General features: G+C 38.4%; 2 protein-coding genes across 2 annotated transcripts in view; one reads left to right on the top strand and one right to left on the bottom strand.

Annotated features, from left to right (window-relative positions):
• The window catches only part of LOC135204617 (uncharacterized), a 42263-nt gene extending 39485 nt beyond the window's left edge, over positions 1 to 2778 (top strand). Inside the window, exon 21 of the mRNA XM_064234763.1 lies at positions 863 to 2778. Within this exon, the coding sequence (XP_064090833.1) occupies positions 863 to 1025 (163 nt within the window). The 3' untranslated portion in view covers positions 1026 to 2778. The remainder of the gene's footprint in view (positions 1 to 862) is intronic.
• A 2200-nt stretch (positions 2779 to 4978) lies between these two features.
• LOC135204833 (adenosine 5'-monophosphoramidase HINT3-like) overlaps positions 4979 to 16586 on the bottom strand; it is a 43179-nt gene continuing 31571 nt past the window's right edge. Inside the window, exon 6 of the mRNA XM_064235038.1 lies at positions 4979 to 9723. Coding sequence (XP_064091108.1) covers positions 9682 to 9723 — 42 coding nt within the window. The 3' untranslated portion in view covers positions 4979 to 9681. The remainder of the gene's footprint in view (positions 9724 to 16586) is intronic.

Here is a 16586-nt window from a genome sequence, read left to right as displayed (position 1 = left end):
TAGCTAACTTTGTTCTTTACTTATGATTCTTCATACAAATCACACTGACTTCCTCCTAAGAGCTGCATTACCTCTAGATCACAGTAGAAGAGAACGGACATTTTGAATCAGCTTTACAAGACCTTTTTAAAAAGTACCTGAAGTCCAAGGGATTGAGACACAAGGTGTCCTTTGATAGCTTTGGCAAAAAGGAAATCTTCTCTCATATCTCAACTGCTACTATCTTGAACAAGCAGTGAGGACTGCTTGTTCAAGAACCTGGATCCTCAATAAAAGAGTAATGGGTCATAAATCATACATATCTCTTGGAAATGCCAGTCCTCTGTGCACTCAAGAATCCCCGGCGCCTTTACACAGTTCAGAAAGCAACTTCTGTTCCCAAAGCAAGCTGCACTGTAGTATTTTGGGGAGCTCCCTGGATTCCTATCACAGAAGCACTCCCTACAAACACACTTGTTCCATCAAAGGGCATTCCCAGGGTTTCACTGAACCACAGGAGGGATGATCTAGAGCTTGGGCCCAAGTACTGGGGGGTTTCACATAAACACAGGCTAGACCTCTACATGGGATGAATGTTGACTCAAAGTTCAATGTGGCAATTTTCCCCGTATGAGAATTGCCATCCACTCCAGTGAGAGGGAAACCTACCAAGTGACAAGGAATAGAAGGTCCTTATTAGGCTCTTTGTCCTGTTACAAACGCTACTACGTGCAGTTTGACCGAGGAATTTCAGGTTAACAGTGCTTCTGTAAAATGCAGGGTTGTGTCAGTGTTAGGTGTACAGATTGCTAAGTAGATTACTGCCCAGTTCCAGCCATTTCCCTGCAAACTGCATTATCCATGGATTTCCTTTTCCCCGCAGAGTCAAACGATCTCGCACTCCTACGATGAACAGACCGGCAGTTACTCCTCCTCCTCGATCATCTGCGCCATCATCGCCCGGGCGATCCCGCAAATCTTCAGCACCTCCCTCCCCAGGAAGATCTAGACAGAGTTCGGCCTCACTCTCTAATTTAATTATATGAAATGAAGCTAAAAGAAACTAATATATTATTCAGTATGTAACTTGGAGAAGTATGTCATTAACTTTGGTCCCACCCGAAAGTGCTCGATATTTATAAAGTAAGCACTTGTCCGTAACACATTGCTCGATATTTATAAAGTAAGCACTTACTTGTCCGTAACACATTGCGTACTTTACAGTACATGACTACAAAGACTTCTTAGACCTCTTAAAAATCACTGCATTGAAATGGTAATATGTTAACAGGCCTGTAGGGCAATATAAATGACCCTACTTTGTTCTTCAGTGACAGTTTCATATAACATATATCCCTGTTAACCTTGTGATGTTCACTAACAAGAGGGTATCTTGTATATCATCATAGTAGCTATTGATATACAATGAACATTTTAGCTACAGATTGAATCCACCTAACTTATTATATTTGTGAGAGCAACTAAACTACAAGCAGTACAGTTCAGATAAATGAATTTAAAGACATTAAGAATCATAATTATGAAAAATACATTCATATCAAGACAATACAAATGGTAATTATTGTATGAAACATAGTAGTTTGAAAGCACCGCTTCAGACTTTGCAAAACACCCCTGAAATGAGATAGAAACACTTAAACATTTCTTGGTTACGTCACGGAAATAGTAGTTCATTATGAATACCGTAGTACTGTACATTTTCTTAAAGTAACAGCTCATAATTCTAAAACAAAGAAAATATTTTAGAAGGCCGTTGCGATCTAATACGTCTCTATTCCACTTCATGCTAAGTACTGTACCCTCCCGTTCACTCCGCGACTTAGGTTGAATCTGATGAAAGTGTCTTTCAGGTATGAAGTTGTTGCTCTTCTTTCTTTTTTTTAGCCTTACAAAATACTTTCAAGTTTAAGATTATTAACTCTGCTTGGTTCCCGAAGTCACGCTTATGTGGAGAAGATGAATTCGATTAACCTTTGTATCTTTTGCTTAGGAGACCTGTGGTAAGGTGAAGCCGAACTCGAGTCCTTTTGCTTTCTTGCAGTCGTAAGTAACCCGGAGTTATTAGTGACGAACATCTGAAACCTCGTTCGCCCTGATTATGAAATGTGTCAACTTTCAATATTAAAAAAATTATTGTCCAAGGTTAAATACACTTCTTTAATCATTTTACTTAATGATATCTTTATTCAAATGATCATCTCTTTAAGCATCTACTCAGTTAGTCAACTGAATTGTGACCCACAAATAATTGGCTTTGTACTTGGAGATTATTATTTAGACGTTCACCAAAGCATCCAATTTGTGCTTGCTGCCGATTCTCCTTCAACCAAAATCCAGGACAGGTCGTCTCTCAAACATTCACTGTAACCTGAACCATGTTTTTCAAGTACTGAATGGCTTCTCTTTCCGATAAGCCTTTATTTTTTGGGGTTAATGGGATGGTAACAATGCAAAAAATAACTACAAGTTTCATACCATTATTTTTATATCGCTAAATGTATTTATACTATTAGAAGGTCACACAAACGAAAATTTATCCTCTTAACAGTTTTCAGATGGTTCACGAACTGTTCTTGAACTCGCTTTGTCCGCGCTAACATTTCAAGTTTAACGAACATCGTAAGTGGAAGGAAGCAACTCTAACTTTAGGTATCAGAACTTCTCTTAACCCCTTCGTCACTCTCAATGAGACATGGCATTTCTGTTGTTGTTGAATATTATTCTGTTAATATTTATGCTTCTATATAATTAATTTATGGAATAAAATGTTATTTCAGAGCTACTTTTCATTGCAATATACCCTTTTGCAAATCTGTTCTGATATGTTTGATGCGAGTTGACATTTTTCTGAGCATCTAACCAATTCGTAAGCCCTACTTTGCGACTCTCATAAAACTAGCCTGAAGAATTATTCTTGATGAATGGTGGCAAGAAATAGCTTACGACAGCAATGTGGAACAAGACCAAATGGAAACAAATGAGAAACCAGAGACAGCAATCATGCATCAGTTGCATAAGAGAACTAGTATCCTGAGATATACTGCCAAAAACAATTCACACTGAAGCAAAAGAATTTTATGAACTTTTAAGTCTGTCAGCTCTCCATTTAGTATAAGAGAAGCTTCCCATATATTCAAATCTACACATTTTGAAATCCCAACAGGGGAAACCCAAGAAAGTTTACAACTAATTAAAAAAGCAAAACATACCATCGATTCTGGACCAGGCCATATACACTTTGTCTGTGACAAAAGTGCTTACACTACTTAAGCTCAGGGATACTGCATTAGTTTTCCTCTTGGCTGAACTTCTAGTATATTCACTGACTCAAGTACTCTTTCTCTTACAGTCACAGCTGCTGCTGTTAAAGCCATGATTCACAAAAAATGTTTACCAACATCACACTACCAATTTCTAGAGTAAAACTTATTAACTTATGTCTCATACAACTGGAAAAATTACTAATATTGTTTTGTTCAGAAAAAACTTCACATAAAAAATTCTGATTAATAAAAATGTCTTTGAAAGGTTTTGAACATAGAGGATTTGGATTAAACTGCATATTCTAAGTCCAGGTATTCAAGAGCCCTCTTTGCCAACACTTGGCAACCTTTCTATTTTTCAAAGCAGAGGCAAGAACACTCTTCAAAGAGTAAAATCAAATTTAAATACAATGAGCTGATTATGAATATACTTTAAGGTAACCGGCCAAAGTTCAACTTACCTTTGTAACTGAGGAAGTATCTGGAGAGCTCTCTTCAACTGAGCTGTCATAACCAGGCTTTGTTAGACCAGAGTTGACAGAGAAGTTCTTGACAAGTAAACCTCAACACTTTCTCATTCACTTTCAATACAAAACCATTGCAATTTCACTACCCAGGATTTCCTGGATAAGCAGGTCCTCCTTTTTTTTTTATGAAGTACCAGGAATGACCACAAACAATAAAACTGGGCTTGTTCGTCCCCTGGAGGCTTGTTCAATTAGATGACGTACACCTTAGGTACTATTCCTACTTTACAAAGTAAGAAAACTTCCTTACTAGATGATTTCAAGGGAAGCAAAATTAGGAAATCAATAACAAGCAAACATAGACAAGTTCCAAAATTATCCTTGCTTAGATTCAATAGAAAGTACCACTGAACATAAAGACGTTATTACCACAGCCATCAGGTTAACACATTCTTCCAGTGCACTCTCCAGCTCCTTTAGAACATTCACTATCTGGGGGCTGTTACTTCAGAAAATAGCTTAGCAATTTTCACTTAAACAGCAATATTTTAGTTGCAATTTTGACTCATATTAAAGAACTTTTGACTCTTGAAAAATAAAAAAAATACAAAAAACATATTCAAGAATGAACGACGAATTTATCACGAAACTAGAGTAACAAAATGTGAGAACAGTCTTACACAGAACTGGCAAGAACTTATAAACTGGCAATTAATGCAACTGAAAAAGCCAGTGGCAGGTCTACCATAGCCATAAAGCAGCCAATTAAAACAATAAAATCTAAGCATAACTTCACATGGTTTACCTTGCAAATGAGCACCCACATGTACATTTCGGATCCAAGGGTCATTACAAAATCACATATTTTTTTAAAGCTGCATTTTCCCTGAAGTCTTCTCCGATATCCATATTAATCATAAACATGGCTGGTCTCAATCAGTGTAACTTGGTAAGTAAGTAGCTTAGATACGTGATTATAAGCAACTGGAAAAATTACAGTAAAAGATATAGCAATGATTACAAACCACAAGTCTGTCTACTTCCAATCAATATCTAATACATATTATTATTCCTCACATCTTTAAGTAACCTCTGCTACTGGATCAGCCACTTACTCTTCAAAAGCTTCCAGGTCGCAAATCTTCAGCCCATTTGTCAAATACAATATGCCTGACCTAGAAATAACACTTGGTAAACTTTTAACCTACAAAGGAACTGAACTTCCAAGGTTGTGATTAAAACATAACACCAAATAGTAAAATGACTTCATTGGTTACAAGACCAAACATGTATATAGAATCTGACAAATTTATCAACAGCACATTGCTTATTGTCTAAAATACACCTTAGGAGCAGCAATCTAATTCTCGAAATCTAACTTTTAACAATGGTAGCACCTCAATTTAACAGTCTGTTGTGCTTGACAGCTTGATTATTAAGATTATTCTTTGCTATGCTACCATTTTAGAAGGAGAGAAATCTCTCAAATTGAATACTTAGGTATAAAGTACTGTAGTAAAGTGTACATGTTAGTTGGGCTAGGAACTATGTGGAATGGTGTTAGTGATATCTAAAAAATATTTAAGTGCAGGCTACACAGCGGACCCCCACCTATTCGCGGTTTTGGTTTTATGGTTTCGCCTATTTGCAAGGTTTTCTGTGGAATGGAATGTATGTATACATTCACGGAAAATTCACTGTATCTTTTATATGGAAATATACACTAATTACGTGCAGTAGTTTCATATCATTTTCATGACTAAATGCATTTTTTGCGATAAAACTTTTAAAATACTTAGGTATGAGCATTTTTGGAGGAGTTTTTTGGTGTCTGAAGTATCAAAATAGGCAGTTATAAGCATTTTTAGAGGGAAGTAAAGTACTTGCGGATTTTAGCTAAACGTGGGGAGTTGTAGTAAGCATCCCCTACAAATACCGGGAGTTGGCTGCAATACTGTAAAGTCTTTTTTTTTACTTAAACTCTGTGACATATCAAAAAGCCAAACACCTGCTGGCCCACCCCCCAAAAGTGTCTATTAAGTTGAGGTGCTACGTAGTTTACAAATCATTCTCAGCCTTTACCAGCTTCTCATTTTCGTACTTTGTTACATTCCTCTCAACCCAAAATCAAAATTGGTTATACATTCAGGACATGGTCCCACCAGGATAATTCTATCTAATACGCATGTCAATGTACTACAGCAAAATGCCAGTCCTCCAGTAACCATGAGCCTTAGTCAAAACTGACACGACACTGTTCCTTCATATAGCTGCTCTTACCTACCCTCAAATATTATTCTCCGACTAATACAATACATACTCTAAAACATGTCGTGTCAAATCTAGATACTGGTTATAGGGTGTTCAAAAATAAACCACACATTCAGATATCAAAATAAAATGATTACTTTGCATATTATTTGAATGTGGTTTAGCATGACCTCAGTCATCTGTCGAAGCCTTCAAATGTTTCCCCAAAAAATGGTTGTCCTGAACGAGGTGAAAATGTTGGACAGCTACGTGAAGGAACCAAAACACAGTGGATGAGAAGTAAAAGTGGATGAGAAGTAAAAGTGGATGAGAAGTAAAAGTGGATGAGAAGTAAAAGTGGATGAGAAGTAAAAGTGGATGAGAAGTAAAAGTGGATGAGAAGTAAAAGAAAGAACATTCACATCACAGTTGGCTAGTCTTCCAAATGGCATTTTGTTGCTTTGTGAAATAATTTAATCGACCTTTAAATTTCAGTTTATTTCTAATAACCTGGATCAAAACTGTACTGTAATTAAATACTTCTGCCATTTTACTGTGACCCAAATCAATGACCTGGCATGACCTTTACCCTACACTTTCGAGTAACTAACACCTAGCCTTCTACTTCTGTGTATCTTTACAGTACCAATGAATATCACAAAACGATTTGCACCAATTAAAAGAATAAAGATAATCTGAAAGAAAGTTATACAACACAGAAAATTTACTGCACCATAATTATTCTCCGTGCAGTGCAACGGAGGAAAGTTTTTAGCACTCATAACCTACGCAACACAGTTATAAATGAAAGTTCCATTTTTTATAAAATGTCAAGAAATGAAGTATGTGATATACAGGTAGTACTGACAAAATACCTTATTCCTCAATAAAACTCAGCGCTCAAGACCTAGGTTTCAATTTCTTCTATCCTTCAACTGCCTACACATGGAGGCAACCAGTTTAAAGTATATTAAACAGTGATGTATGACAAGGATGTATTATTATGGAAAGAACAAGATTTGCTATTTTGACTCATTTTGTTTCACTGTGCATACAATCATTCATTTCAACCTTACACACAGTAACTTGGCATTCTTAAACTCTATATCATTCAAGATTAACCTTCATTTAAAATACATGTAGAATGGGAGGTGATTTTTTTCACTGTAAGTAGTTTTGTGCAATAAATGTACCTAATTATCAGTACAGAAATTACGCAATGTTAACTCCATTTGTGTATAAAATAAAAAGTTAATTGATTAAATGTAATCTAGTTATCATTACAGAAATTATGCAATGTTAACTCCATTTGTGTATAAAATAAAAAGTTAATTGATTAAATGTAATCTAGTAATCATTACAGAAATTATGCAATGTTAATTCCATTCCTGTATAAAATAAAAAGTTCATTGATTAAACAAAGACCATAAATAATCTTTTGGTGACATGTAGGCTGCCCTAGCCTATCACAGGCAATATATTTCCCTTTATTTCTAAGAAAACTTTTACCTCTTTAACCTAATTCTAGTTTTATATTATAATATCACCAACATTTAATGTTGACAATCATATCAAAGATGACAATTTACTGTCGTTAAAAAAATAAAAGAAATACTGACCACCGGTAAGTAAATTTGAAGGCATCTCATATGTGAATGGTCAACATTACACAAAGCACTAATACTGCTTTTTTTTTTTGTCTTTTAACTGACCCCATACATTCTGAACGTCACTTTAAACGCACAGGGAAATATGAATAAAACCTATTATACAGCACTTTACTTGAAATTAGTCATTATTGGAAAGATTATTAGACCAAAAATCCTCATGTTATACATTCATTACAATGATGTTCCAACTATTTGGAATATTTACCGGAGGGCAACTCGTGAGTCTAGAAAACTAAGCTAATCTTATTCTTACAGAAAAAGTAATTATGCTTTCCACTTTAAACAAATCAATAACCACTGATGAATGTGAAATAGATGGTACTGTCCTCACAATAACACATACAAATTTAAACGGAGAGGTGAATAATGTTTTTTTTTATCCTTCTAGCTATCCTGCTATTATAGAAGGCTGGATGTTGGTTACTGTACTTGGTATTTTGCTGTGAACTGAATCATTATCAGTACTTATTAGCAGCAAATATACAAAACAATAACAAGAAGAAAATTTATGTAAATTCAAACCAACAGGATCACACACCTAGTCTTTAATATAATACCCTGATCTTATATCACATCTGTGATAAATCACTCTGTAACCTCCCACAGCAAAAGGTCTTGTCTTGCAGAAACCTTAAATAACCCTTCGAGACTTTAGGGAGCTCAAAAATTTAGAACTGACAAAGTAGAATCTTGACTGATTACAGACAGCAATGTTTCGCTTTAAATGATTGCCGTGAATTTATTTTGCATGGTATACAGCTGGTTTTGGCATCATTTTGAAGCTGTACACCTGTACTACTTTGCTGTAGCACAAGACGAAGAAAAAGCTCAAATCAAATGCTGGCGTACAACAAACATTTTCAGCAGATGAAGTCATTAGAATCTCAAAGGGCTACTACAGATCTCTGCCCTCACTAACAGAAACCTTCAACTAAACTGATATGTAGCTTCATTGCCAATGGTTGCCTATCAAGGAGGACTGATCTCATGCATATTATGAGTTTCTTAATAATATGATTAAGATTACAAAAGAAGATTAAATGAGACCAGTCCATCACACACCTAGACGCAGTGTCCCAAACAGCCACCGTGAAAACTGAGGAATCGGAAGAATGCCAAGGAGTTTATCTCTAGTCCTTTTCCCTCATACAATGTGAATGTTTCGCTAAAGAATTACAGAGGATCATATTCAAAGAGTAAAGGGCTATACACTAAATTCTCATAGAACTTTAAGAAATGTTTATGCCACATTCAATCTCCAAGGAAACAAGATATGAACATTACATCAATTGAAAGTTAAGTTGGTGACCACACAAAATAACTCTAGAACCAACCTATGTCCTGTCCACAGGTCACAGATGGACCAAAACATATAACTGCTCCTTCTTCCTTACGAAGGCAGCTTATACAACTGTCATCTTACAGAAGGACTAGTACACAAAACATCACCGGAAATGAACATATCCTACCTAAAATACATGAATAAGGGAAAACTCTGTTTATTGATACAAAACCTTATCCTAAATTATTATTATATTATTACGTATTATTATCAAGTATTTAACTAGATAACAGATTCTAATGCCTGGACTCACATAAGACTTTAGCCCAAAGGATTCAATCTTAAACAAGGAGCATAAATTTGAGCACGAAGGAGCCGAAGTCTGGCGGCAAAGTGGGAAGACGATAAAAAGAGCGGATGAAAAAAAAAAAGACAGACGACGCAAGAACCTCCAATACTACCTTCAGTGGCTACGCAAGGCACACTGTACGAAGTACCTCCCTACCGAGCTATAACTCAAAATACTATAGTACATAAACAGTAAAGTCTCTGAAACAAAAATAAACTCCATCTAAAATTTCCCCACATCAAACATAACACGACATAGATTCTTATCAAATTTATCATACAAAGGCACATCAATGTTTTCCAAGTGCATGATCTACCTTCCCTAGAAATGTTGACGGCTTTGGAGCGAGAGACGCGACGCTCGTCGCTACTTGAGAAAAAGCTTAGACTCGAAGACTATACTAAGAAGTCCTCTCCTTCAGCTTCTCAATGATTGCCTCGGGCTGCAAGTGAGGGAATACACATCAATATTCTTAATAGTGGCGGAAGCAGTATTCATAATAATAATTGAATAATTATATAATAAATAAAATATTTCAAGTATATAAACCATTGGTATACAAGCAACTTTTTTTTCTTTTTTTGCATTTTTAGGCTTCATTTCCAAGACCTCTTCAAAAAAAGATCATCAACAGACCCTAATCTTTCCCAGAAAATAAGAAATAATGAGCATCTGGCCTCAGTTGGTGGATATGGGCTTCAAAAAAGCTTCTCTCTTATTCCAGTATATCAGTACGGGTAAGCCCCGGTTATCGGCAGACTCGGTTAATTGCGGTTTTAGCTATTCAGCACCGAGAACAGAAACGTTAAGCCACTAGGAGTATCTCTTAGTTGTGAGTTTGATTATCAATGAGTACTGATTAAGCTTCTACTTTTCTGTCAGTTATGTTAACATGCACTGAGACCTATGAGGTCATTCAGCACTGAAAGGGAAATTGCCAATACAGTGGTCCCCCAGTATTCGCGGGGGATGCGTACCAGAACCCCGTGAATAGTTAGAACCCGCGAATGTTTGGAACCCCTGTAAAAACACTAAAAAAATGATATTGTTATGATACAATAAAGTTTTATACATACTTACCTGGCAGATATATACATAGCTATTACTCCGTCGTCCGACAGAAATTCGAATTTCGCGGCACACGCGGCAGGTAGGTCAGGTGATCTACCCCCCCGCCGCTGGGTGGCGGGAATAGGAACCATACCCGTTTTCTAATTCATATTTTTTTCTTCCAGCTGTCTCCTGAGGGGAGGCTGGGTGGGCCATTTAATTGTATATATCTGCCAGGTAAGTATGTATAAAACTTTATTGTATCATAACAATATCATTTTTATACATTCAACTTACCTGTCAGATATATACATAGCTGATTCACACCATTGGTGGAGGGTAAAAGACAGCTATTACTGAATAGACAGGTAAACAACATACGTTGTAGGTAATAAATAAATAAAACCTTGGTTCCTATGTGTTTAGACGAAGGGTTGACTTCCTAGCTATTGCTAGTAGTCTGCTTCGTCTCAAGAGCCTCAGCGAGGATGTGACCTATGGCTAAGAGTTCTTGTAGATCTGTCAATGGGGTCTTATCCACTTACTTGACAGAATCTAGTGGTCATTTGTCAATGGGGTCTTATCCACTTACATGACAATACACCAATGCCTATTGGCATAATTTAAGGAGCACAACACCGATCCCGATCACCTGATCCTAACCCGAGGGTTTGTGCTTAATTTGAAAAGAGCTATCCCCAAACTCATTTCAAATAACCCCAGAAAATAATACACTTATGTTAAAATAAAAAAAATAAATAAATAAAAATTTTAATTCACTAGTTAAGGATCAGTGTCGGCTCCCTATCCCAGCAACGCATCCGTGGACACGTATAACAAAGAGAGAAGGATCTCTCATAGGACCACTTGATCTCCTTCGTGCAAAGAGAAGTCAACACAGAGTTGCATCTCCCATTATTACAGCTAATATGACTCTCACGACATATTGTTATGGAAAGAACAAGAATTGTTAAAAGCTCGCACTTCAAGTGCTTTTTAATTCTTAGCTGTTTGAAGGAATCATCAAGTTACTCAAGAAGTGCTTTAGAGATTCCACTGTTCCAAAGAAGACCAGGGCTTTCTTTGAAACAGATCTCTTCTGGATGAAGCCCAGAGCCTGGCTTGCGCCTGGCTGGCGCCTCGCGCCTGGCTGGCGCCTCACTCGCGCCTCGCGCCTGCCTGGCGCCTTGCCCCTGGCTGGCGCCTCGCACCTGCCTGGCGTCTCACGCCTGCCTGGCGCCTGGCTGGTGCTTCGCTTGCCTGGCGCCTGGCTGGCTCCTCGCGCCTGGCGCCTGGCTGACTTCTCCCCACTTGCTGGAGATTCGAGCTTGTTAAGAGTCTCGATGAAAACTGGCGATGTCCACCTCGGACACTTTATTTGCCAGATTGGAGGCCTACTCCTTCTCCTCATCAGACAATGACAGTGTTTATTTGGACTGTCTTGCTCTGGCGTCTTTACGCCTGTTTGGCATTTGGCGCCTGATTGGCGCTACATTGTCCGAAAGTCTGAACATCCACAATCGCTTATCAGGAGAATGGAAAAGGGTGGAAGAAATTCTTTCACTTTGAGCTTATGGCCTCTGCAACAAGGGGAGGTAATTTTAGTCAGCTACATCCAGTAGACGATAGGAAATCTAATAGTCCGAGAGACCAGTCTTCCTCCGAGGAGGATCATACTTGATACTTCCGTTGCTAACGAGCACTCTTCCTACATGTTGATGAGTTCTCTCGTTGCAAAATCTTCCCTATCCTTGCACGAAGGCAGGGAAAGAGCCTGGAAGTCTAAGGAGACTCTGAACTGAAATTGGGAGGATTCCCGATTTCTAGCTCTTTAAATATATCTCTTCAAACCTTCTGGGAAGTAGTTTTGAGCCCTCATCGTATTCCAAAGACTCTGTCAGCAAACGTTTAAACCTTATCTTCTATTGTAGATGACAACGTAAATACATTGCCTGGACAACGAATCCTTTATCTGAAAGCGTTGATCCAGGAAAAAAAGGTTTAATTCTTTTGCCAAACATACCATGCTGGCAGGAACCCATTGCCGAGTCTTTCTAGAATTTGATTCCAGATTCCAAGCCCAAAATCTCACTCGTCCTTTTGGTCGATTAGTACCAAGAGAAACATTGATGAGTAGCAGTTCCATCTTGTCAGAACACGGAATCTGAGGCCCAAATAGGATCCCATTGTAACTATAAGATCTCCTAGTCTTGTCGTATAGAGGTATTGTATAAGATCCCGAAGATCTTAATGCTCTGCTATCTCCAATTCCCTTTATAGAGACAGGGTATAGCCTTTTGCTGCGTTCTTTGATAGCAGATATATACAAAGGTAATTCTTCCCTCTGAAAGGGAAGAAAAAACTGCTATGTGGTTCACAGAGGTATCGGAAGAGGACAGTTTCCTCATTCCCCTCTAGCACGATCTGCAGTAATAATATATCTTATCCATGACTACTGTCATTTACCTTGAAACATCCTCTCATTTATGTCCACTTCTGGTCAGTCTGCACGCAGACACACTCAGAGTGGAGAGGTTGTTAAGGTCCAATTAAAATAGATGCTGAAAGAATATTCAGACTGTCTTGGAAAAGACTTCCAAAACCTGCTGTGAGAAGAACGTGACCTCTGAGAATCCAACCTCTCTAAGTCTAAAATGAGGCATAACGTATTATCCTCTCTTTCTCTGACGCCCTTTGTCTTACATTCTGTAAAGAGTTTATATTTTAGGGGAAAAAGACTAAATTTTATTCCCCTTTCTATAACATAAAGATGGCGTATATTGCTACCTCTCTCTTATATTCTTTCTTCCTGACCTCGTGCTTGGGCAATGAGAGAATGGAAAACTCTATCATCGTTCAGATACTTGAAAGAGCCTCTCACCCAATACTGAGAGCTCCTACGAGTCTTTTCCAGTACCAAAACATTACAAGGTCTCCCTTGTTATATGTTTACATACGAGTAGGATAATATAACATCCTGTTAATAACAATGAAAGAGGAGAAAGAGGAGCTGCATGGTTCAAGGGACTAGCCGAAACGTGCAATAAAAAAGGGGTTGCCAAGGTCTTTCTAAAACCTGCACCCAGATTAACTTATGAGTCCGATATATTTTCTATCACTTGTCTCATAATGTTGAGGAAAGCGAGAGACCTCTAAAGATATTGGTTCTCTTCACCATGTAAAGGTCTATAAAGCAGAAGAACCCACTTATCCTGACACGTACTACGTTCGCCTGTGCGATATCTAGAATAATTGTCAGTAGAGGGTTGATCTGGCAAAGAAAGTTTCTCCCAAAACAACTCCTCTTGCCAGGAAAGAAGTCGCTCACGCGACCACTATATTACCTGACATGAGAAGTCTGTTCTTGTTAGAGACTTCAGCAATTTCAGTTAATCCTGACAAGGGCCACGGCCGCCTGTGCGGGGGGGGGGGGGGGGGGGGGGGGGACAACTTGTGTCCGTCAGGAAAAAACTCGATCTTGGCTGTCAGTTCTCAAAGAGGAACTCTTGGAAAGTCTATCTCCAAATACTGAGAAATTGGAGATCCTGATGTCTTGCGCCTGGTTGGCGCCTCGCGTCTGGCTGGCGCCTCACGCCTGACTGGCGCCTCGCACCTGGTTGGCGCTTCGCGCCTGGCTGGCGCCTATCGCCTGGTTAAAGCCTGGCTGGAGCCTTTATGGCCCATTACTTGCAACCGTGGTCAGGAAATCTCGATATCAAAATAAGAAGAGGTGATGTAAGAATCCTATAATTCTACAGTACTTCCATAGTTGGGTGTTTCTTCTCAATTTTCCTCTAATTCGAGTATATCGGAAGGGGAATTATTCTTTCCTCGGTTAATTCTTCCGTCCCCCCCCCCCTTTTCCCTGAACGAGAAGGACCACTCCAGTGCGAGGGACTGAGTAACTTCCCAGCTCTATGTAGGAAAGCATAATTTGCTCTAAGGTCTATCTATTAACTAATTATTTTCTAGTTAGAGCCAGGCGTCTGGCTGGCGCTTATGATTCCTTATGGCATGGTTTGAGGAAAAGGAAGCAGTCTACAGGAAGACTGTTCGTCTTCTTCTTACTAAGAGATCTATGAAGAAGACTTCTCGCAGGTTCTCACAACTCTTTGCAATAAATGTTAGACATACTCTAACAGTTAGTTTTATCGTCGATCGAGGTTCTCACGGACTCGCAAATCTTTGCATTGCTTTTAGTTAATAACTCGCTCAAACGAGAAATATTTTGGATGGTGCTCTTGGCTTATTGCACCAAGCTGGCGCTTCTGGCGCAATTTGCGCCAGGCTGGCGCAACTTGCGCCAGGCTGGCGCATCTGCACCAGGCTGGCGCCTCCTACTAATTATCTTTATGTTATGTGCCAGAACATCTGTGTCTTTATGGTACCCGACATCCTTTCATATGTTAATTCCGTTCTTATTATGAAAAACTTTTTTATACGTAGTATAATCCATTCAGGGAAACCATTTCCCACTAAAAGAATGTTTCCAATCCAACTCATACAACTTCTGCGCAATATCCGATTCTAAATACGGTTGTGTCCTTTCTCGAAAGACTTAACCATACCGTAGTCTTGAAGTGAATCTCTATTACATCTCTCTTCTCACTAAGTATGTACTCTAATAAGCCATGCTTTCGTAAGTATGAGTGCATTAAATAATATAATGTTCTGCTGCATTAGAATCCTTTAATCATGTTACCTACGGTAAACAGCATTGAAAGGTTGTAATATCCTTCTTATTGAAAGCTTCCTAACAAAAGGCAGACAATATTTTATTTATGATAGCTTCAGTATTCCCTCAATCCGAGGCTAAGACCACGATTGTAGGGAAGAGATACGGTTAGTTATCCCATTCCGCAGGAGAGAGAGCTGTAAACGACTGCTCACGACTGAGAACAAGATGGTACTGCGTTCCGTTGGTCTCAAAGCGAAAGCAGTCTTCGAAAGCCGTCTGGCCTTCCCTTTCCAGAGTTGCCAGTTACTCCATTAAATAAAGGAATCTTATGAAATTATTATCGAACTTCAGGAAGTTTTTATATAAGCATAATTAAGCAAACGAGACTTCGACAAGTCTAGAAACTAAATAGGTGTCGTCTAAACAATTCTTTTAAACATATTCCTTCCTAGGAAAGTCCTAGAAGGGTACTGGTAATTCATGGAAACCTCTTCTAACACGAAGAAAAATGTTCTATCCTACTCTCAATCTACCAATAAAGAAATGCTTCTCCGATCACTTCTCGAAGACACGATAGCATCATATAACTCATACTCTAGCGTAACAGAATCCTCTATAATACTGTTACATTAAGGTAAACCGTATTAATTTAGGAAATTTTATAAGGATTTCACTTGACCATTATAGCATAAATTTCGGTATGTGTATATGCCTTGCCATACCGTAGTGGCGATTTGTCCTAAGCATGGTAGGAGCTAGAAGCTTAAAAGTCATACATATATACTTTATCACTCAACGAGATCCATATAATTCATTCGATTGACAAACAATCTAAATCGTTTTCATCATGATAGATTTATATCTAAAAATGCACCGATGGGGAATTTTATGTTGAAATAACAATTTCATACCCCCATGGGATAGCGCTCTCGTCTAGTTGCGAAAAAATGTTCGAACAATGACTTTATCACAAATGTTATCGAATGATCTCTAATATTAGAAGGCGCTAAATCGTCGCCTGATTCCGAAAGGTGGATCGATTAATGTCATTCTCATTTTGAATAATTCTACCAGAAGGCATTATACGAGGATCTTCGCCAATTTCATTCATTCGAAGTTCTTCTATCCATCGAGGAACAGTAGGCATAAAAAGGGAGAAACACTGTTTTAGGATGCCTTTCCAATGGCTATCCCTGGCAGTCTGGGACGCTCTACAGAACCTGCCGAGGGGACGCCTGACCGGTGGGGATTCTCTGAAACCTCCTTACGGTTTTTGACATTCCTTCTCCTCTGGGCTTGTGAGCTTGGAAGAGGTCTAGACCTGAGAGCGAGACAGAGCCGATCAGACGCACCTCCTGAAATGGGAATGGGAAGGGGGAACACTATATTCACTTCTTACGTTCTAAGAGTTCGCATTTGAACTATATCCAAAGTCTACAATTTGCAAATATGATATTGTAGATTCTGCGGAGTAAGAAGGTGATGAGGATGCAACAACTACTAGTACTGTTACTACTATAATTGCTCGTTAACACAAGAGCTAATAAAGCTTCTAAAGGATAGTTACTTTTCTGACT

This window comes from Macrobrachium nipponense, chromosome 47 (assembly GCF_015104395.2).
Source record: "Macrobrachium nipponense isolate FS-2020 chromosome 47, ASM1510439v2, whole genome shotgun sequence".
Taxonomy (NCBI): Eukaryota; Metazoa; Arthropoda; class Malacostraca; order Decapoda; family Palaemonidae; genus Macrobrachium; species Macrobrachium nipponense.
The sequence above is the reverse complement of the archived record's forward strand: the minus strand, read 5'-3'. Positions and strand labels throughout refer to the sequence as shown.